This window comes from Notothenia coriiceps, unplaced genomic scaffold, assembly GCF_000735185.1.
Source record: "Notothenia coriiceps isolate Sejong01 unplaced genomic scaffold, NC01 NC01_scaffold00008960, whole genome shotgun sequence".
NCBI classification, from domain to species: domain Eukaryota; kingdom Metazoa; phylum Chordata; class Actinopteri; order Perciformes; family Nototheniidae; genus Notothenia; species Notothenia coriiceps.
The window spans coordinates 99,426-123,735 of record NW_011341661.1 but is presented as its reverse complement, the minus strand read 5'-3'; the positions used below and the strand labels follow the sequence as shown (position 1 = coordinate 123,735).

Sequence of the window (24,310 nt, the reverse complement as noted above, 5' to 3'; positions counted from 1 at the left end):
TGTTTGGATCTTCTGAAACACATGTATGCTCTATAAAATACTTTTTTCTGCACCTAACTGCAAATATCTCTCCCCAGATTTCCGGAAAGAAGGACTGAAGGAGCTAAAGAAGTCAAAAGGAACATTCAAACCGGCAAAGATGTTTAAGATGCTGAATCACAAAGCAGAGAGCAACAAAGACTCTGTGGACAAAAAGAGCTGAAGTATTATCACAACTGCTGACAACAACTCATACTCTGAGAGGACACAAGTGGAATCTGATAACAACATGAAAAACCTTTTTTATTTTACTTTGAAGAGCAGCTCAGTAACATAGACGTGTTATTCTCTAATATTAATGTTTCAGTTTTATCGGTGTACATACTCTCTATGCTGTTCCTTTACTTTCCCTATCTCCTGTATGTAATATATTTATGTTTTATTTGATTACATTTGTTATAGTATGCAATAAATATGCATATGGGAAATGTGTATATTGTGTCTATGTGAAAACAGAAAAAAGTTCACTTTGCTTTGAGATGCACGATGGAAAGGAACAATACTGGAGAACAGAACTACAAATAATAATAATAATAATAATAATAATAATAATATGGCTTCAAGTACCAGTGTAGCAATACTATGTTACAAGTAAAAGTCCTGCATTCAAAATGTTAATCAGTATTAGCATCAACATATACTTAAGTACCAAAAGTAAAAGTACTCATTCTGCAGATTGGTCCATTTCAGAATAATTTTTATATAATAATATTATCCAGCTCCACAGAGGTGGAGGAGGAATTACTTTTAATTTACATTCATTTGTTTAATGCAGGAGCAATGCTTTTGTTTTGTAATGTTCTATTAAAGGTTTACTAACTCCAAATTAAATTTCTTTGTACTTTTCAGAACAATTATTAACGCCTATGAATGTGGCATTAAATGGAAATACTCAAAACTACAAGTACCTCAAAATTGGACAGTACTTGAGTAAATGTACTTAGTTACTTCCCAACTCTGATAAGGTTTATCTAAAATCTTGTTTTCTTTTTTATTAAAATGCTACAAAAACAACACAGTCTTGATCAACTAAAATGTGCCGTTTCTAACAACAAAAAAATAGTAAAACGTGGTATTAAAGTAAGGCAAGAAGCTACCCAATCATGTTCTCAACTATAAAACAGACTAATACAATTTTATCCGCACTAAAATCGCCTTATTTTATTACATTTTACCAGCTGCATTTGACCAAGTAATGCTAGCTTGGAGATAATTTAAACGGCTGTCGAAGCGGAACAAAAAACAAAGGTTCCTCCAGAGCACACGGAATACATCCAAATGGCAATTGTGATGGTTGCCAACAACCAGAGACAATACATCATGTATTTTTTAGCTGCCCGGATTATAACAGACAAAGATTCATTCTGAAAACTGCACTGGAACAACTCAACATCAAGGACATGGATTTCAAGGCAATATATGAAAGTAAATCAAGAAATGAAGCAAACAAACTGATCTTCAAATTCCTCAAAAGCACTGGTCTGAGGACAAGGATTTAGTAATAACTCAACAGTAGGTGGCGATATATGCTCCAAGTGGAAGCGATTCGCCATTAAAGAAAAGAAGAAGAAGAAGACAACCGGAAGTTAGACGATCTCATCGTTCATGTGGTTCATGTTGACAAAAAGAAGTGTCTCTCAAAAGTATTAATAAAAAGGATTCACGTTTACAGGCTTCAAATAAAACATGTCGGACAACGAAGACAAGTAAGTGACAACACACATAATGATGTCATATTCAGTATTTAGCCGTAAAAAACAAGAAAACGTGGGCTAACGTTATAACTAACATTTAGCCAGTTAGCTTAGCACAACTGTAATATAAAGATACTGTATTTATCCCAAACTGCCAAGCATTACATCAGTTACACATATTGAAAAGCTACAGTAAGATACAATTAGCATTAGCAGCAAGTATATACACATTCACAATAGAAAGGACATATATCTAGAGTATCTGAATACTACACATTATAACGAAAACAGTGCATACATTGTACTGACTATACACTCCCTGAGCTAAAGGGCTTTATAACTTAATGTGGATGTGTTTTCTCTTTGATAACGGTTTGATAATATATTTATAGCTTCGACGACGGAGATTTTGATGATGGAGATGATGATGACGGATTAGAGGACCTGGAAAATGCGGAAGATGTAAGTTCGCTGTTTGATTAAAAAAATTCAGCATATTGTAATATACAGGTTTTTATGTAAGGGATAATGTGCAGCGAGGCGGTCATTACGGGGGGAAACAACACCTGGCAGATCAGGGATCCCGACGCGAAGCATGCAGTTTGCTTGCAAGAAACAGCGTCTGAGGGCTTCTTAATATTTAATAAACTATGAATGTGTCATACCCACTTAACGGGAAGAAACTCAGCTTTCACACAATATTAGCCATGTTTAGCTAAACGAAACAAAAGGGCAATAACAAAGGCTCTGAATTAGCCCTGAGCGAAAAAACGCTAACGCAATTAGCACAGAACTCAAGGTAAAATACCCTTATTACTTATCGGATCTACACAAACAAGATATCGATTAGCAAGCTGAGATTCCACAGATAAGTATCATCACTGAGTGATCAGAGCTCACGACAGGGGAAGCAAACAGACATCACAACACGTAGCATTGCGGAGCAAACACGGGATAAATTCTTACCAATCAAATCAAATCTAGTTTTATTTATATAGCACATTTTTTAAACGATTTTTGGTCGAGCTGTACATACAATAAAAACACTTTACTACAATAGCAAAAAGAAGACAAATTACAACAGCAACAAACAAAAAATCACACACAGGGAAATGTCAGGAGTCGTGCTCCGCTCTGACTAGAAGGCCAGAGAGAAGAATGTGTCCCGTTGGCGGTTCTAGTGTTAAAAACCCCTTGGGTCTGGGCCGACCTTACATGGAGGGGCAGAGTGTTCCAGAGCCTACGGCCAGCTGCTGCGAAGGCTCGGTGCCCTCGGGTTTTTAGCCTGGTCTTGGGCACTATGAGCAGATGCTGGTCAGCCGACCTTAAGGCTCTGCCTGGGGTGTAGCGATGGAGGAGTTCAGCTACATAGGCCGGAGCCAGCCCATTTAGCGCTTTAAAAACAAATAAAAGGAGTTTAAAATAAATTCTGAACCGAATTGGAAGCCAGTGCAATGAGGCCAGAATTGGGGTGATGTGGTCACGCTTTTTGTGGCCAGTGAGAAGACGTGCAGCTGCATTCTGCACTAGCTGCAGGCGTTTAATTGACGCCTGGTCCATACCCACGTAAAGAGCGTTGCAGTAGTCCAACTTCGAGGTAACAAAGGCGTTAATAACCCTTTCCAGGTCTTTAAAAGATAAAAACGACTTGGTCTTGGCCAATATTCGTATTTTAAAAAAGCAGGTTTTGACTACGCTGCTGACCTGCTTATCGAATTTAAAAGCGCTATCGAAGGTCACTCCAAGGTTCGTGACAGAGGGGAGGATATTATTTTTGAGGGAGCCCAGAATATCAACCTGGGAGGCTGGAGGTTGGGGTCCAAAAAAGATGACCTCACTCTTGCTCTCATTGAGGTTGAGGAAATTTTGGCTCAACCAGGATTTCATCTCTGCTAATCAGTCCATCAATGGCTGTAAGGAGTTGTCATTTGAATTGAGTGGCAGATAGATCTGTACATCGTCGGCGTAGCAGTGGAAGATGTTGTTGTGTTTAGTGAGAATTGAACCTAGGGGCAGTATTTACATTAGAAAAAGGATGGGGCCCAGAATCGAGCCTTGGGGAACCCCACAGGTAAGAGGGGCTTTGGCAGAGGAGAGGGCACCCAGCTGCACAGAGAAGCTACGGTCTGTCAGGTAGGACCTGAACCATGCAAGGGCAGAGCCTGTGATGCCTGCGGACTGTTCAAGCCGTGACAACAGGATGCTATGGTCCACAGTGTCGAAGGCAGCTGTCAGGTCTAACTGCACCAGGACAGCTAGGCTACCTGAGTCGGCGGCTAGGAGCAGATCATTAAAAACTCTTAAACGGGCTGTTTCAGTACTGTGCATGGGTTTGAAGCCAGACTGAAACTTTTCATTAATGCCATGCGTGGTTAAGAACGACTGCAGCTGGGCATAGACTACTCGCTCCAGGACTTTAGATAAAAAAGGTAGCTGGGAGATGGGCCAGAAGATGAACAGAGCTGTAATTATCAGTTATTGAAACTGGTAGTCATCACTTTCTGAGAGGAAGGGTCTCTGCTTGAGGAGTTATCATCAGTTCGAGGCTTGCAGGTCAAAGCTACGGACCACAGGAACATAAAAAAACCTGAGAAGGAGAAAGAAAAGGCTTAATATACTGTTAAAAGCACAATGGATACTTTATATGAAGATCTGCAAATACTGACCCTGCAAGGAGTTTAGTATGGTGAAAAGGTAGATCCCAGAGAGGGAGATGTAGGTGGTCCCAGCTAACCCCCAGGGTAAGCCCAGCACACAGCTGAGGCCCAGCACCGTGGCACAGTCCTTCCATAATCTAATCCCTTTCTCTCTGTGCATCTTCTTCCAGCCACTACTGCCTCCGCCCGCCCTCAGCCTCCACAGCTTAAACACCACCAACCCCAGCATGCAGAAATTACACAGTATAACCAGGCAAGGGAAGGCCATGGTAGTGAGGTAGCTGACTAAAGGCATATGTGGGAACTGGCTGCTCATCCAGCATCTGCAAGTTAATAAAAAAAGAAAATCAATTATTTCCAAATAACGTGTTGAGAATAAAAACGTTTTGCTTCCAACCTCCCGTGTGGTGAAATATTTAATATCACAACATCTTGGTTTCTTACATCTGTGATGTTGTATTGGGGTTGGTGGCATCAATTATTTTCAAAGTGTATTTGCCATAAACACCTGAAATCCCACAAACCCCTGCAATCAGTGTAGGAATACCTGCATAAAGACACAACAAATACAGAAGTTACTTCAACAAACCCTGACAACAGCACACATGCAGAATAACAGAACACACCTCCTTTTTGGATTCATGTTCATGAGATTTTTGTCAGTCAAAATACAAAAGAATATGTATAAAGAATTCACATGTTATTAATAAGGAATATATAAGGATAATAAGGAATAATAATAAGGAATAAGGAATAGGATAGTTGTATTTTCCAGCTCTGAAAAGGGCCTGGGTTATGGATCTAAGATGTGAGTTCTTGAGAAGAGCTCAGTCTATCTCCAACAATGTCTCACTGAATCTAACTCAGTTGAAAACTTGCAGTCTCATGAACTGCCAATAGGTGGTGGTGGATTGGGCAGAAATGCTCATCTAAAAAGAGGTTCATGTTTTGGAAATATTATACTGTTGAAAGGTTTTGGAAAGAGGTTCTCCAGAGAATTTGCCTTACACTGTACTCTATAAGAGGGTTTTTGGCAAGATTGTGTAATGAACAAAATCATAAACCGAGATATTTAGCTGTTGCCAAAGATTGATTTGAAGATATACCAGGTAGACAGAAATATGACAATACAGTATGCTAGTATTTACATATCATGAGCTGTTTACAGAGAGTATTTTGATTTAGCAGTTTTTTTGTAATTATTCACTTCAGTATTGTTCCCTGGACCGTATTTTTGCTGCCCTCTGGCTTTGTAGTACCAAATGGACCAATATAAAAACTGGTGTTCCCCTTAGTCCCTTACACTCAAAAAATTGAACATACGGTTTCAGCCTTAATATCAAATTCAACTTTCAGACAACAGAAACAAAGACTCACCCCATCCAACCAGGCTGAGCTTCAGCAGGTATCTCCTGACGTAGATGTTGAAGACGCGGACCAAGAGGAGATAGAGGTGGAATCCTTCCAGAGCCATCCAGCAAACAGTGGCCAGCAGCGACCAGTGTAAGAAGAGACCCAGACCCCCGCACACCCAGCCCTCCTCACCCTCCTTCAGCTGCCACACCCAGAAGCTGCCCAGCAGGAAGCTGAGGTGGAGGCAGAGCAGTGCTACTGAGAGTTGCAAATGCACACCGATAGCCTTCTCAGGACGCTGTCGTCTGAAAGGAAACAGTATTCAGTTTGTTACAATCATTTTTATACTGCCTATTTAGCAGATACAGTACCATGTTTTCAGCTATTTCTGGAGCATGTCTGCTATCGGCCAGATGATGCTAAGCCTCTAGGGTTAAGGGACAATGTTTTCTTGGATCAAAGGTATGCCAGCTGGTATCCAGGCCAAGACTTCCTCTTTTAAGTGCTTAGTTCATTATTTCTTGTCCGATTAGCAAATCCAGATGCAAGAATGGTTCAGAGGAGATCTCTGCGACTTCACTGTTTAACAAGCAGCCGGTATCCAAGCTAATTTGAACAGAAAGCTCAATTGTCTTGTATTAAAGCCCAAGGACTCTGAGATTTCCTTTTTCATTGTACGTGATTGGTGAATAATACTCAGACTTCAAATGGAAACCAGATGGCTCCAATACAATAAACTTGTCCCGGGTTAGGGGTATACTCAAGACAAACTAGTTCCATTTATAAATGCACACACCTTGCTGAAGGCCCTGTAGTGTTGCAGTCTGTTTTCTGTACACACAAAAAAGTGTCTGAATAGTTGTGTTAGTAAAGATATCTTGAAAGACAGAAGTTTTATTTTCATATGGTCGTCTTTAAGAGATACTGATATGGCCTGATACATCTGGCGCACATCTCCCAGTTCTTAGGTGACAAAGGTGGGGTTTCAAATGCTGTTCACCCATCCCACAAGCAAAGTAAATCCCTAGTTATGGGCCCACATTGAACAGATACTGCTGTTGTGTTTGAATTTAAAGGTCACCTATCATGTTATTTTTAGGCAATAGCATAGGTCTCAGATATATAAAAACATGTCTATGAAGTGTTTGTCTCAAAATACCAAACAGATCACCCATACTAGCCATGCATCATACCCCTCTATTTCAGCCCTGCTACTAAAGTGCTGATTCGGGGTATAAAGCTTTTTTTTAAAGACTAAGAGGGGGCGGAGCTTATGCCTGCTCATGCGGGACCCGGTAGTCTAAATGCTGCGGTGATGAAACGCCATATCATGTTCAAGACCACACCAAGGATTATTTCTGAAACAGTATGGAGCTAAAATGCTTTTTCTCTTGCGGGTTTACCACAAGGTGAGTTCCTTTTTTTACACATGCTCTCTCCAGTACAGGTTAGCTCTGAGTGTTAGCGATGCTTGCTAATGTAAACAAAGACCATATTACTTCCAAAACACGTTGGGCATTGATTCTGAAACCAACGTTTCTGATAGGGCCGTGGGTCCACCATCCGATATGACGTCATATCGGATGGCAAATCTGGATCAGCTCCGTTGTACCCCCGTTTTTAGAGATTAGTGCACAGAGGAAAAGAGAGAGGGTTTTATTTTCTGACACTTTGTGAGTTCCCTGACACATATTTATATATAAAAGACACCAAAAAGTGCATTTTGCATGATAGGTCCCCTTTAAAGAGCTCTGTAATATCAGCATCACCATTCAAAATGGTGTAACTAAGTACATTTACTCAAGTACTTTACTTAAGTATTTAAATGTTTTGCTACTTTGTATATCCACCCCACTACAGTTCAGAGGTTAATAGTGTACTTTACTCCACTACATGTATGTAATACCTTTAGTTACTTTGCAATAATGTGATAAACACATTAATGCATCAATAATTATAATCAGAACATATCATATATATTATTCTGAAATGGGCGAGTACTTTTACTTTTTCTAATTTAAGTATATTTTGATGATAATACTTTTACTTGAGTAACTTTTATTGCAGGTCTTTTACTTGTAACAGAGTATTCCTACACTCTGGTACTTCTACTTTTACTTAAGTACACAATCTGAGTACTTCTTCCACCTCTGAAACTAGCAGAGCACTTCTAACCTATAACATAAAACATTTGTACTTCTACAAACATCATTCTGTTTAAAAAAAACTAGTTTGCTAACAGGAACTTTGATAAACCACAGAGATTATTTAACCCACACACGGCAAACCTCTGCAGCCGATAACACCCATCTGTACCGCGAGAGGAACACACTGCCTCACTTAAAGTCTCAGTTGTTTATCTGGCAGCCCTTGACTTTTACATTCATCCTCGCTGTGTCACAGTATGGACTTCAGTGACTGAAAGGCTACTGTTTCCTACTTGACTCCAACACTGGCTCTAACTCTCTGTATCTCTGCAAAATTCAAACCATTTGTTGAATTTATAACTTATGATCACATCCACTTTGCACACCTTACTTATGTCTCCATTGTTTGCATGCACATGTTTAAAGGTCATACTTTCTATTTTATTTATTTGTATTAATGAATTACACTTAGCATCTCTGGTAAAGTGTGTATTATTACGAGAGTATTGCTTTAGTTGACAGAAAGTATAAGTGTCAGGTTTTACTTAATTTTATTATACTATAACCTACAGAAAAGTTATGTAAATTATCATTTTAAGTGAAAAAATAACTCACTGTAGACATATATAGATGATCAGGCTGATGATGGTGAAGAAGATGGAGAGTGCTGAACCAATGTAGGTGATGTAGCTCAGGATCACAGCATTGCGTTTAGACTGTACTGATAGTGCTGGGTTCTGGAACAAAGAAAATGTCAATAAAGTCAAATGATTTTATTTCAAGTTCAGGAGTCGCATGGAAGCTTCTTGAGTAAATACTGTATATTGTAAACATATGAAATATTAGGATTAAGTTCTCGCAGAAACACTACCAATGAGGCCCATGTCTTTAACACATTATATACAAGCATTTGCAATCATCTACATAGTATTGTAGTAATACATCATACAATGTAATATAATGCATTATAATCACATGCAATATTGAGCATAATCATATTGGAAATGATAGGCATGTTAATAATGCATTGCAGACATAGGCTTGCAAAAACATGTCAATGAAAGACCAGGAGTTATGAATGTGTCATGATTATTGCTAAAAAGCACTTATTATTATGAGTGCTAATGCACAATGGTAAGCATTTGGGTACCGTAAAATAACATTTATATTTTACCACAAGCACAGCAAAGAAGCTCAGGTGGTTGCAGCTACAAATATACTCCGATCCAGTTTCACTGGTTTCACATCCGTCTGTGCTCCAAACACCTAAAAACACACATATAGTTTAGATTTTTTTAATTTAAGTTCAAATAAGAATTTAGGCTGGCATTTGTTGCCTACCTGTTCCATTTTTAAAGTGTGACTCCTGCCAAAACACACATGTCCCTTTTTCTACCTGAAACATATAGACATTCAAAATAAGAGCAAAGCAGATTGGAGTCAAACTGTAATGATTTCACAGCTGGTTGTGTTGTGTACCTGTTTGTTGTGTCTGAAGGTTAATCTGACGGGTTGTGAGAGGTTTCTGACAGGCTGGCTCCCCGCCCTCACTACCAGGACTAACCCCCCTAGAACTTGTTTGATGATAGGCTTCTCTAGTATGACCCGCCCTATCATCGGGGGGCTCAGCTGCAGAGACAGAGCGAGGGTTAGGTATTCATATCAACATTAGCTACAGTATCAACCTTTTCCTCCATTTCCATAGTACACAATGGCTGATTGTGCATGTACAAAGTTCACTGGAATCAATGCAAATTGGGATGAGGGGAAAGTGAAACTTTGTATAATACACACATATGTACACAGTGATAAAATGTAACAAAGTGCATTTACTTAAATGTTGTTCTAAAGTAACATTTTCAGGTACTTCACTTAAGTATTTATATAAAATACAAGTCTATCTTACTACATTTTGGAGACAGATACTGTATTTTTTGTGCAAAAATGTATTTCCTTTTTTTTCCATATAAAAACACATGATATGCTTAAATTATATAATGCAATACTGTACTAATAATACTATTGTTAAAACATTACAATAAATAATAATACTGTTGTTTGATACTGTGAGAAGGAGCCATTATGCTTAATGACTACTTTTATTTTCATTAAATTAAGCTAATATTATGTGTGTACATCTACTTATATAACATTTGCAATTAAAAACTTTTAACTGTAATGGAACAGTGCTATACTTTGTATTAGTAAGTAAAGGATCTTAGTACCACTACTGGATGTCAACAACTTTAAGTACAACTTGCTATATACAAATATATAAAGGTTTACCTCCTAATCCATTCACCTGACCAGTCTCTCCTGAAAGGAGCCTTCAGAAGATACTGACCTTAAATAAAGTGCTGTTGATCACCGTGGCGACCAGCAGGACCTCCTTCTGAGACGCATCTCCGCTGATCCTCTGCAGACAGGTGGAGGGGATGTGAACCGTGTGCTGCGGAGTGGGACTCTCCTCTGCCTAAAAACATAAAACATTTATCAGTAAATACAGTGCATTATAAATTAAACATATAATTTTTACTTTACGGAACACACTTTGCTGTTAATACTTTCATGCTTTTGATTAAACAAGATTTTGAAGGCAAGACTCATACTTGTAGAGTTATTTTACAGTGTTGATTAGTACTTTAAAGGAGTCTTATGCTTAGTTTCAGGTTCATATTTGTATTTTGTGCCTACCGTGACATGTTTACATGCTTTAATGTTCCAAAAGGTCTTTCAAATTCAATCGAAAGTTGTTTATTATACATTATGACTAAGTTTGTCTGTCACATCTGAAGATTCCTCCTTATTTCAGCAAACATAAGAGTTGGATAATGCCACATTTGCATATTTAAACATAACAAAACACACTTCAGAGAAAGGAAAACCCAAATGGCATAATAGGGCCCCTTTAACTTAAGATTACCATGTGAATGCTTCTTGGTGATTGATGAAGCAACAAGCTATTTTTCTTTTGTTTGGCTAATGTAAGTGCATTTAATTTAAACTCGCGATTGTCTGAAAACCAGATTTGACGAGAGCTGGGAGCCAGTTGTCCAAAAAATACGAGCTCACCTCTTGAGACGAGTTCACCATCAGATGAATGAAAGTCAGGGAACGGCGCATTACTCTGCAGCTTGTAATTTCGGACTCATAACACCTGAAAACACACATTTCACAATATGTCAATGTCACCCATTGAGCATGTTTGGGATGCTCTGGATCGGCGTATACGACAGCGTGTTCCAGTTCATGCCAATATACAGCAACTTCGCACAGCCATTGAAGAGGAGTGGACCAACATTCCACAGGCCACAATCAACAACCTGATCAACTCTATGCGAAGGAGATGGGTGACATGTTAGGGTTAGGGTTAGGGTTAGGGTTTACTAGCCCTAGGTTTTCGGACCCCCCCAGACCCCCCCAATAAAGCAAAACTGCACGTTTCAGAGTGGCCTTTTATTGTGGCCAGCCTAAGGCACACCTGTGCAATAATCATGCTGTCTAATCAGCATCTTGATATGCCACACCTGTGAGGTGGGATGGATTATCTCGGCAAAGGAGAAGTGCTCACTATCACAGATTTTTTCAGATTTGTGAACAATATTTGAGATAAATGGTTATTTTGTGTATATAGAAAATGTTTTTGACTTTGAGTTCATCTCATGAAAAATGGGAAAGCAAAAACAAAGTGTTGCATTATATTTTTGTTCAGTGTAAGAATAGGTATGGGATTTTCCTGTGAAACCTACAACATAATGAAGTCGTCTTTCTGACATGACTTACTGTAACACATGTCTTTAAAAAAATTTTTCAAAAAGAAAGAGGAGATATAATGAGTTGTATTTGTGCTACCGTGGTCACAGATCTCGCTGCTGTTGAGACATCCTACCCAGGACTGTCACAGTCTCCGGTTAGAATGAAGAGAGAAGTGAAAGAGTCAGACACTATATGATACAGTATGACTGACTGACGAATAAGATCACAGATATACTTGGTATCACTCACATGTCTATATTGCATTATAAACATATTGAATCTAAGCACTTTGATAATATTTAACGATAGTGTCTTTATTAAATCATTGAGCCCTGCATAAGAATACATTAACCGTCAAATAAATGACGAATTTATTCCAGATTAGCTCTAGCTTATTTCTATCACAGTCCCTAAGCAGTATACACACGTCATTAACAATCAAACTAAAAAATGACATTTGTATCTATCCAAAAATAGAAAAGATTATAAACGGATCAAAGAAGTACGTTCAACATTGAATACCAGCCATTTATCCATAACATTATATTTATCTTAACTATTTAAAACTCAAATTACAGTCAGTTAATATTGGACAAACTGCAGTAAAATGCCTCTCTGAATTCACAATGCTTTATATCAATAGCATCAACACATATGTTTTATAAGTGAGTATANTATTGAAGACACATAGACAATACATTTGGTACATTGATAGGTTAGATTGAACAGTTCAAAGCTACTAGTGTTCAGCTTAGTCTCTACTATTGTGCATCATTGATGCACAATAGTAGAGACTAAGCTGAACACTAGTAGCTTTGAACTGTTCAATCTAACCTATCAATGTACCAAATGTATTGTCTATGTGTCTTCAATACAAATATTTAAAAAACCGAAATAACAAAGCTCAAATCAGAAAACTGGGAAAGAAATGTATTTATTAATAATTGTTTCTTCACACCTCTGCCTGTCCTGATCCAAGCTGCCCACGATTTGGTTCCTCTGCTCGATGACGGCGACCAGTTCGTCCATCAGCTGCCGCTCCAGCCCCCGATCCTCCTCACTCCAGTCACTCTCTGAATGAGAAGAGGACAGAGTGTAAGTTTAACAAAATAAAAAGCACCACAAATCACTTCTTTGCTCTGCATCGCATTGATTGCTTTCCCCCCTTCTACTCCAGTAGGACTCAGATGAGGGGGTTGAACTTTTCCTTGTACATGTGATGTTTTGGTGTTGTAGTTACTGTATGTTGTTGTTTTTTTGTTTTGTTTCTTTCCGTTAACTGTCAAGTGGGAACTACGTTTTTTTTTTGGTACGTTTTGTGTTTCTCTTACTTTCCTACGATACTGTTATGATTGGCTGTGAATAAGAAAATATGAAGCACAGAACATCTATTTCTATTTTCTTTTTTCTTAGGGGCAGGTCGTATGAGATTATTTTCTTCTCCCTGCTCCTTTTCGGGTATTGTGTGATATAGTCAGAGACATGTTTTGCAAATAATTGTTATACATTAAGTTGTGCACACCTGTGGCAGGATAATTTGATAATGCTATAATATGTTAAAAATGTCAATTACTGTGATATCCTCTGTAGAAATACGGTCCTATTGCTGGAAAACTGGATGGTTGCCGATGTATTAACGGCCCGTCCACACTACAGCTTCGACAGCTTCAAAAACGGTTTCCAACGCGTCTGCCAATTCACTTTGAATGGGGTGACGTCACGTTGCCTTGCTTTTCGCCGAACTGCATTGTGGGAAGCAGAGCGGAGCTTTCCTGGCGTGGAAGCGTCAGCCAATCAAATCATATGCCAGTACAAGCTCTAGCCAATCAAACCGCTGCTTGTGTGTCAGGGGCGGGAGATTCATGTGATTGGTTGTTGGTCGAGCTTCAGACACGCCCACCGGCAAGCTTTTTTTGAAGCTGTAGTGTGGACGAGATAGAGTGCCCTTGTTGTATGTACCAATTTCATTTGGTGTTGTTATTTTTCTTTAATGTAAAGTAAAGTAGTTGTCCTGTGTATATATGTATTGCTTTTGGCTCTATGTCTTTGTCCTATGTATGTGATTTTTTGTAAACTGAAAATCAATAAACATATTGATAAAAAAAATAAAAAAATTGTGCACATCATGAACGGAACCAATAAAAATGAAATTAAAGATATTCAGGAAACTGTCCGAATCAAGTTTTTCGCCATTCACACACACAAGGAATTTGCTTTGGTGTATGATGGTGCATACAAAGGAGCAAATATAGAACTAAGTATTACCAAAGCACTTTTTACAAGCTGGTGCAACAGTACACATTATGATTACATATGGGTTATCGATACATGAACCCCTCCAGAGTTTCCCCCAGTGATGCCGATGCTTGTTGAGAGAAATAACGATGCTATATGTTGTATAAAGAAGGTGACAAAGTGATGAATAAAGTAACACTGACCTGGTTTGTTAAGGAGACATCTGAGCTCGTACTCCACATCTGCCTGCCTCTCCTCCAACTTCTGCTGCTTCGTCCTGGGAAATACATTTTTAAACAATCAATATGTGTTGGAGAAGTAATGAAAAGTAATGGCACAACTCATCATGGTTTAGTGAACTCACAGGTAAAACAGCTCTGTTCCTCTGTGCACCAGAACATGTCTCTCATGGTTCAGAGAGAACCACTCCATCAGCATCTGATCCTCCTCTTTATCTGTAACAAAACGAATAAACATTTAAACATTTCTTTAACATATTTAGTATTCACATAACAAGTGTAAGATTCTGTCTATAAGCAGTAGTAATTATTAGTCGAACCGTTGTTGTAGTCCCTGAGATTCCTCTCCAGCTCGACCCCTCTTTGTTCCAGATCCTCCAGATGTTTATCCAGCTCACTCATCTCCAGCTGCAGATCTGCTGAGGACGCATTCTGGTCCGTCTGCACCTGTCACGAAACATACATTCGGGATGTTTCTCAATGTCGAGTAAAACTATTTCAAGCATACTACGTCATCGAGTGCCGCCGAAGTACTGTTCCAATGTCCAGCATGCTTGGAATTCTACCGAGCCCGGCGTACTTCGTTTGGAGAAATTTCGTGTAGACTCCGTAGTCTTAAAAATCCCCACAATGCTTTGCGCACGGACCAATTTCCCCAAATCTGTGGCGGAAAATGTAAGGCTGGGCCTCTCATATGAGGCACACCTGCACACTTGCTAATGGTAGCCTGTTCCACTCTTCGTTTTCCGAATGCTAGGAAGTATTCTTGCCTCGCTTCTGAACCAAGACGCTCGGAAGACATGTGCTACCAAGCAAGCGTACTCGAGATTGAGAAACACCCATAGTGTACATTTGAATGTATTTTTTACAGAATATAATACACACGTGTACAGTTGATTTAACTAGATAGAAATAATCAAATAGCAACAACTAAAACATCATTTATACTAGTTAATGCAACATAAACATTAATGCAGAAGCAATATTAATCCCAAAACACCAGATATAAAAAAGGACCAAGGAACAATTTACTGCAAAATTAATACATTTACCTTTTTCTTTACTAAAGGTACATTTGACTGATACTGCTTACAAAATATTACTTGGGTGACGTTTTTAATGTCGAACATTTGCATATATTGTTATTACTGTTACTGTTACTGTACCTTCCTCTTGATGAGTGGGAAGCCATGTCCGGGGGCCGGGGCCCTCGCAGACTGCAGAGTCTGAAAGGTTTTAGATTTGGGTAATCCAGGTTTCCGATCAAAGGGATTCTCTTTGCAGGCCACCTAGAAATAGAAGGAACATTTAAAATTATAGGGCACGTTAAACTTATGTCATGTCTTTGAAGAAAATGCTCACATTAGCTCTCATCATCTCAAGGTTCAAGATTCAAGGCTTTTATTGTCATGTGTGCATTCTTAGGTCACAGGCTGCTCCAACAGAGCAACACAATAACACAGATAATAGTGCAAGTAAATAACATAAAATAGAATATAATATAAATTGTGCAGAATAGTCTATATACAAGTAGTTTGAATATTGATAGATATAAGTTGCATGTCTTTCCATACCTTACTTGAACTTGGCCTGACCTGATCAGATTCAGTTTCCACCGTCAAGTCCAAACTGGAAAGGGAACTTTGAGAGCGGGCAGATGTGATGGCCGGCACAGAGAGACTTCTGGGTAAAATGTGACTCTGTGTTTCATCTGAAATGGCATCTGTCCCTGCTGCTTCTGCTTCACTCACATCCAGGGGTGAACCTCCCGTCTTTCCAGTTTCATCCCGATCTGATAAACTGAGTTGACTAGTATCTCCAGCTTGTTCTACAGCCTCAGGTTTAGCACCCTCTTCCTCCTTGGGGTCCTCCCCCCCCTCCTCCTCCCCCTCCTCTCCAAACGGATTGGGAGCGGGCACTCGGGGTTTGTACCATGTTCTCCTCTGGTTAAAGCCAGATTTGGATCGAGGGGTGGGGACCGGAGGAGGAGCGGGGGGCAGCTGGGTCCAGGGCCCCGGGTGGATGATGGTGATCCAGGGATGGTTGGAATGTACTTTAGGGTTTCCTCTGCTCGGGCTGCTGCTACGAGGTGAAAAACAAGACATGACATGGCTTTCAGCGAGGAAGAACTCACTTATTATGGAAAATCACATATTTTATATCAGGGTGTATGCAGGAATCCTGAAGTCAGATGTAAGACCTTTTTTAAGACCCTTTCCATACATTTTAGGACCTCATCGCCACTTTGAGTTTTAACCGGTTACCTTGGCAACACACTTACCTCACATTGACTATATACAGTATTGATTGTCCTTCCTCCTTATCTTCCAACCATTTGGACGCAGACTTGCATTTCCCCATAACGATGTTGTTTAACAACCGGCGTAAACGGACCTTCGCGCTATCAAGCAGTGAGCGTGCGATGTCCTGTTCAGATGACGTCAAATCCAACGGGATGCCATAAATAAACTACACAGAATCACACTACACACCTACGCAATGATTACATTCAGGCAGACTGTAGAATACAACCTCTTTGGACCATTTATATACTTATTGAAAACAAGCTACAAAATGTAATACCTTGGGAAATGCCTTTTAATAACCTTCATTTTCGCTAAATTGATTTATAGACTTTTAATACTTTTTAAGACCCCGCGGACCCCCTGTATAAAGATATTTTAACAACATTTAGATTTTATGTTATTTAATTTAGCTCAATTTGTAAACTTGTTTCCCTTTTTCTTCATTTGTATTCCCTGATTACAGAAGCTCTGAGAAGCAAATTAGATAAATTACTTTGTGTGTATGAATTAAAAAGCTGTTTTTGAAGATGATAATCTCGCCTTGAAAAAAGCCTTGAATTTTTGTGCAGACTAGAATAAATTGCTATAGACACGAAAATGAGGTAACATAATTGACTACCAAGCCCTGCATGTGTTCCTTGTGTTTAAGGTGCCACGTGTAATACAAACAAAAGCTGGAAGAACATATGAATAATTGTAGTCCTACTTGGAACTTGAGGAAGTGGTGCACATCGGCCTCATGTTGCAAAAATAAGTAATTTCAACATCGAAAACTAAATTGTCTCACAGGAAATTAGGTAACTAAATATGTGTTTGACTTGCCTTTCATTGCATACAATAATGCAGCATAAATAGTTCTGATCTCATCAATACTGAATACATTAAAAGCTGTATGTTAAAGAAGTATAAAAGAACACCAATAACTGTCTGATATAGAAGATGTGGTGAACTCACATGTGAGATGAGTTGGGTGAACACTTGTTAGGTATTGATGAATTTCCTGCAAAGAGAAAACGAGGGGAAAAGGAAAATGTCTTCTTTCACTGCGATTATAATTATAATACAACTCGAGCAGCTTCAGTAAAACAATACCTGCAGCAGAGGCACTTTTAGTGGTCGGCGCCGTTTTGATCCTGGGAGCAGGAACAGGGACGGAGTCCAGCATCCGTCGGGGAGCAGGAACCGGACGGCTGCTTCCTTCCTCTGCGACTCGTATGCAGGGTGCAGAAAGCTCAGAGGAGTGAGTCGCCTCCTGTTGTCTCTCATCTTCTGCCAGAATGGGTGCCGCTCCACCTCCTTCAACAGTCCCGTCTTTAACAATAGGTGGAGGAAGAAGAAGTGGAGGTGCTGGTTTCTTTTCCACGCTCTTTAATCCATCACCTGAATCCTCTCGGCTGCTCCTCTCTTGCTGTTCCTTCCCCTCCATCGCTGGTGTTTTAAAAAACAGTCTGTCCGGTGTCTCGGTGTTGTTGCCGTAATAAGGGACGGAGGTGACGGCCAATCCCCCCAGAGAAACATAACCTTCCTCAAACTTACATTTTGGCAGGATCTCAGGAGGTGTAACTCGCTGATTTGGTTCCACACTCTGACGGTCTGTTATGTGGTGAGAGCAGACCAAGGAGCCATCCTCACTCTTCTGTGTGTAGGACCCGGGTAAGAGAGTGCTGCGGCACACTTTGCACCTGGAAGACAGAAGCAACGTGTGTTTCTGTGAGGGGCAGAGGAGGAAAATAAATGGTGGGTGATTTTCTAAGTCTATTTTCTCTCCTGTGTTTAAAACTTAAGAACTGGTGAAGCAAAAAACATCTTTCCTTATTCCTTAAAAAACATAATTTGTAAAACATTGAAAAAGGTTTTAACGGATCATTTCCCATTCAATTAAATGACATTACATTATATGTCACTTGTTAGAAGCTTTTATCCAAAGCTACTTACATACTCAATACTGTGGGCAATCCCCACAGGAGCAATGTGGGGTGAAGTGTCTCAACGACATGCTGACTGCAGTGGGATTTGAACCTGTGACCCCCCACCAACGCACTAACCCACTGCGCCACAGCCTCCATTGTTGCTTTATTTTGAAAGCAGTTTGGAAAATAAGTATTAAGTGAGGAAGGAAATAAAATGTAGTTTGTTTTAATCGTCAGTTCTGCAACAACGTGCCTTAATAAGACGAAAAACATTCCAGTTTTTTCTAGGTGAGATTTATATTCTCCATGCACCCTAAACACGAGAAACATATATTGTGTTTAAGCAAGAACAATGTTTTAAGACACATTTAGTTTTGCAGTTTAGCCCAAATAAGTATTACAACAACACTTTTTAAATCACATCTTTTCATATCACACAGGATTAATAAAAAACTTAAGTAGATAAATTATCCCGAAAATACTTTAGCCAACTTGTTTTAGAGAGAAAAACGTTTCAGATCAAATTAAGAAACATTTCCACATTCTCCTTTTCTTATTTCCCTCTCAGGGCTCCCGTACTTCCTTTACGTGTATCTGCTTATCCACAGAGGGAAAATGTAAACCCATAATTGACCTCCACCGGTCCGTCTAAATAGCTCACATGAACTATAATCCAAATGCACTGAAGAAAATCCTTTGACGATTAAAAAACAACAAACCCAGTTCTCTCCTCACGCTGTACGACCTTTCACACATAGATCCCTTCAGCTATAAGCATATGAATGGGGGAGTGTCTAATATGTTCACTGTGGTCACAAGAAACACATTTGAAACGCATTGTGACGTGTGAACTGCAGCCTCTTCCGACCACATGTACACACAGTGTGGATAAACCGGATCCAGATACAACAGAAGCCTATGATTTGTTACCTTGTGAACTGTTACCTGAAACAGCTGCGATGGAAGACCTTTCCGTCCATCAAATGTCTCTGTATGAGGTGGACAGGTTTAAAACACAAACTACACACTATGCACGGCCTCGTGTTGGACAGACGAATTTCTCTTCCGGTTTCAAGATCAGTCGGGTTCTAAAAAGAGAAGAGAAATCCAGCGAATAAGGATATGGAAACAGGAAACAGAGCCGATCAGATTGGGAATATAACGTGCGTTCAGATTACCTTCAGAGCCTTCAGACCATCGGGGGTTTTACTCTTTGTGAGGTTGTTCAGGAAAGTGACGTGGGGTGATTTCAGAGTGGGAAGACCGGCTGCAAAGTCAAGAGAAAACATACAAATGGAGCACAAACTCAGTTATACACAGTACAATACACACACATGCACAGGCCTATACACATTAGTTCTGAATACATGTACAAGCAGATGGGTTTTTCTGTCATGGAGAGGTGTCAGAGTAATCAGGCGAACAAATGAAACGCACCCCGTGATTAAAAACACATTTCTTTGGGCTTTAAAGTAGTTGGAAACAGTTGGGATAATGTTAGTACACAGCTCATCTAAAAATATAAAAAAGGTCAGAGTTGTTTTCAGGAAGAAAAATGCGAAATTTGGGGCATGAATTTGTGCATCTACATCACATGTGTAATCCTAGTTACTTGTTATTGTTTTTCACTTAAGATAATAAACCTTAGATTTATAATTTCTGCGAGTATGTATGAACAAAAGTATCTGACAAAGAGCTATAAAACAGAAAACAGACATTGTACTCGCCATAAGACTTCCTGTTGAAGAAGTGGTAGTACTGGGAGATGTAGGTGATGACGCTGAGAGAGTCGGGCACCTTGTTGGACACCAGGTCCTTCGGGTCCAGCAGCGCAGGGAGGCCCAGCTTCCTCTCCGCAGTCTCAAAGGCCTGCAGGAAAAAGACAAACAGTGGATGAAAGATGCTGATTAAAAGAAAGGAAGTTGTATAACCAACATGACTAGACTTTTTTTTTTTAAGTTAGCAATGGTCCAACAATGTGTTAACTGTTGTCCTTGTGTCAAATTTGGGTCATTTTCAGATGTTTTTATGTCAGAAAAAGTGGCTATTTTATGAAAAATAATGATCACATCTTTGAATTATTGCCTTTTTTTTATCAAAATCAATAGAATCTGTGGTCTTCCTTTTTGTGAAATCATTCAAAAATGTTAGCCTTTTTTGTGAAAATTAGGTTTATTGACCATAAATCCCATTACAAAAAAAACTGTAAAAGCTAGAGAGTTGTATCTGAGATTTGGGTGATGACCATATGCTTTATAAAGACTCAAACTGGGAGGACAACACATGCACAGTAGACGGGAATTGAACACATTGTTGCTTGTGCGCAAACAGAAAGGACTCACCAGTTTGTTGTTTTGATAGACATTATCTTTGGAGAGGGAGCTGAAATCTCTGGTGAAGCAAGTAGAGACATTGATTAACTGATGACGAAAAGACACAACAGTTGCCTTTTGGTGAAAGATCAGACATAAAGCAACATGCAGGAAAAATCACAGATCAAATTAACTGAATCCAGCTCAAACGTTGTATGTAAAAAGGTTAAAAACAAACCAACTTAATCCCATTAAACTGGACAAGAAAAGGTTAAGCAGAGAGACAGGGAGAGATTAAGCACAGGAGAGCAGATTAGACACAGTGGGAGGTCCAGATTAGGCTTCATTATGAATCTGGTGCAACCACAGACAAGAAAACACATGACTCTCAGGAAAGGACCCCAAAATCAATGTGTTTACAATGTTATAAAGAAACAATGCACATTATACCATCTGCCATCACAGCTCTATGAAGCTACAAACAGGTCTACTTACATCAAGTCAGGTCTGTGTTTGTGGATGATGGCACAGAAAGCAAGTCCATCTCTGAATGAAGTTGACATGTTCCTAATTTCCACATCGGGGTAGTTGGCGCATGTGCAGCGGCACCACTCTCGTAAAGTCTTCGGTGGTGCCATTTCTGTGAGATTTGACATGTCGGCTTGCTGAAGAACATGGCACTTTATAAATGAGAGGAGATCAAATCATCCGGACAGGTTTGGCTCTCAGGAGGAAACAGGAAATGAGCACCTAGTACCCATGCAGCAACTTTTTCTGTGCAGAAAACTTGCGGTCACACTTGCACATCGAGTTGGCGAAGCAGCAGGTAGGAAGGAAGATAGTTTCCCCTGTTTCGTTTTCATATGCAAAACATAGATAAAACCAAAGTATCCGTACATTAAAGCCACTTCAACCTGCTTTCCATCCACAACTAACGGTTTTCCTCACGCTCACTATAGCGGTAACACAATGGCATCTTTTTATTTACCACAGACTTGTGCATGTGGAGAGTTATCGTCCAATACAAAGATGTGAAATAATCAAATGACTCACTCAGATATAATTCCATAAAGGAGATCGCACTTTAAATCAAATCCCGTTACTCTCTGTAGTCCTTCTTGTTGTGCTCCATCTACTCACTGATGTGCGCAATAGCTGCCTCTAGAGGGAGACACAGCTTCTCTATAATTAGGAAGGGGAGGTTTCTAATTACAGTATCTTATTTCGTTGAAAAGTATTGCAAAGTGAACCTGTCGAGTCTTGCAAAAAATAACACGCAAAACGTTACATGCGTAGGTATAAAACTAAATTTAGTGTACAAGGTCTAAAGAGTTACATTCTTGTTGCCACACAAGACACAAACCGAATGGCGTGGTTTTATTTTTGAAGGACTTGGTATCCGGTTCTGGTTCCGTTTGTTTGCGTGACGTACATCATAGAAATGTATTTACTAGAATGAGAATTATTATTATTACGATTATTATGATTATGATCATTATACAATAGACTCTGTATGTATTTATGTTATTACATTATTTTCGCCTGAAATGCATAGTGTAGTCATGGACATTGGCGTTCATTTGGCATGGTGCCCTTACAAAAATAATTAGATGAATAAGAGAACAATGCTTTTATTACATTAATATCAGTTATTGTACACCAATAACAGTTCTTAATTTCAATAAATATCTGATTATTACATTAGACTGTATATATAAAGGATTATTACAGCAAATTATCATTACCTGTATGAATCATGTCCATGTGTTCTATCTATGCACTCTAGTTCTGTGTCTCGTCTGCCTCTCCGTTCCCCTTCCTGATCTCACGAGACCAACGCACCACATAAATCTCGCAGTGATGGCTGCGCCGCCCGACACGGAGAGTTTGGAGTCTCGTATCAGTGAGTCATTTTAAACTAATTCTACCGAGCATGTGTTGTCTGCAAACTCGGACACTCGCACATTATTACCCGTGAGTTGTTTTGGATGAAATGACAGCTCACCCGAGTCCCGGCAGTTGGGACTTGGAACCTTTCCGTCACATCCAGGATGCTAAAGCTAAGCTAGTTGTCAACACACAACACAGCCAGGCTTAGCTTTGGCTTCTCGACTCGGTAGCTCACCTGAGGTTAGGTAATGGGAGACACTTTCACAGGGCTCCCATTTTAAAGACCCAGACATTGAATTATGATTAAATAAAAGCTATGGCCTTGGTGAGAAAGTTCTAGATGTGACAGTGGCAGTGAGCTAGCAGCTGTTAGCACCTTCCCTGTGTATTTCTCTGCTCGGTGGCAGGCTGGGTGATGTGGCAGTGACTTGATACATTTTAAATCATGCAGTCACCAGCAAAGCATGGAGGCCTTCTCAGCATTTTATTAGGGACTTGGCTAAAGTTTTTTGTGTATGACATAAAGCCTTAACATTTTGACTCAACGTATGTAAATATAATTCAAGATTCAAAGGTCTTATTGTCATATGCACAGTAGTAGTAGTTATTGCAATGACAAACTTAACTCCCAGGCTCCTTCAACAATGCAACATAAATATATATAAGAGATAACACAATTTAAACAACAAAAATAATGCAAAAGAACAAAACAGAATATCATTAAAGTTGTGCAAGAGAATGATGCAACTGACCATTGTGCAAGTCATGCAAGAGAAGTTAACTGTATACATGTAAAATAGACTAAGAGTAGGTAAAAATAAAGTGTAAAATTAAATACTGTACAAAAATAATGTGAATAAGATGTTTTCGGAGTGAAATGGTGAGGCTATCATTTAATGTTTAATCTACGTGACAGCATTAATTAATTAAAATTCATGCTAGCTAATATAATGTAAACAATAGACCAAATAATAGACTCATCAAAGATATAATGTTTTTGTTGTGGTTCTGTTGAACTGCGTAGTATTTAGAGGTGTCACACATAGTCTGTTATTATTTGTACAAAACAAGTGTTTAAAAATAACAACTGAGAGTTAAACTGTACATTTCATACAGATTGAAAGTCATTTTTTGAAAGATAAATCATTATAAAGATATATATATATAACACAATAACAACAACTGTAACCAACATGTCGGAGATATATGTCATCTAATAGAATTACCATGTTGATATAATACTGTAAAGCTAAGGGGACATCTGTTTCCTCTCTGGACTGACATGCCATTTTCTTAATTTCCAGACAGAGCCACAAACCCTCTGAACAGAGACACCGACTGGAGCAGCATCCATGCCTTCTGTGACCAGCTCAACAATGACCTGGAGGGGTGAGAGGACATGTTGCTTCATCCATTTATTATGGGTTGGATGGAGTCAAGTGTTTTAAAGGTCACCTATTAAGCGAAATCCTCTTCTCCATGTCTCTTCTACATCAACATGTGTCCCCTCTTCTTCATGTCTCTTCTACATCAACATGTGTCCCCTCTTCTTCATGTCTCTTCTACATCAACATGTGTCCCCTCTCTTCAAAGAGACTCTGAAAGTTTCAGGAAAAAAGACCCCCTATCTTTTTGTCTTGATCCATTTCTATAAAAACCTGTCTGAAAATGAGCTGATCAGATTTTGGCCGCTTTATGATGTCATAACGATTCTTTGGCTTGTGTAACCATTAGCCAATCAGCAACCAAGGTAATCATCTCTTAAATGATTA

The 24,310-nt window shown here is 39.2% G+C and overlaps 2 protein-coding genes across 2 annotated transcripts; both read right to left on the bottom strand.

Moving 5' to 3' along the window:
- Window positions 1–367: 367 nt before the first annotated feature.
- On the bottom strand, window positions 368–21,803 carry LOC104944939 (MICAL-like protein 1). The gene is made up of 14 exons (XM_010770545.1): window positions 21,144–21,803; window positions 20,679–20,727; window positions 20,064–20,205; window positions 19,515–19,603; window positions 19,282–19,424; window positions 17,519–18,108; window positions 17,381–17,426; window positions 15,695–16,202; window positions 15,287–15,409; window positions 14,441–14,567; window positions 14,246–14,336; window positions 14,085–14,158; window positions 12,605–12,719; window positions 368–389 (listed from the first exon to the last, which is right to left on the bottom strand). The coding sequence occupies exons 1-14, from the start codon at window positions 21,302–21,304 to the stop codon at window positions 368–370; spliced, it is 2,280 nt and encodes a 759-aa protein (XP_010768847.1). The 5' UTR covers window positions 21,305–21,803.
- Window positions 3,841–11,786, bottom strand: LOC104944934 (G-protein coupled receptor 56-like). The gene is made up of 11 exons (XM_010770540.1): window positions 11,747–11,786; window positions 10,963–11,050; window positions 10,235–10,363; window positions 9,370–9,519; window positions 9,232–9,286; window positions 9,065–9,156; window positions 8,506–8,627; window positions 5,768–6,048; window positions 4,835–4,937; window positions 4,400–4,713; window positions 3,841–4,320 (listed from the first exon to the last, which is right to left on the bottom strand). The coding sequence occupies exons 2-11, from the start codon at window positions 11,011–11,013 to the stop codon at window positions 4,205–4,207; spliced, it is 1,413 nt and encodes a 470-aa protein (XP_010768842.1). The 5' UTR covers window positions 11,014–11,050; window positions 11,747–11,786; the 3' UTR covers window positions 3,841–4,204.
- Window positions 21,804–24,310: the final 2,507 nt, after the last annotated feature.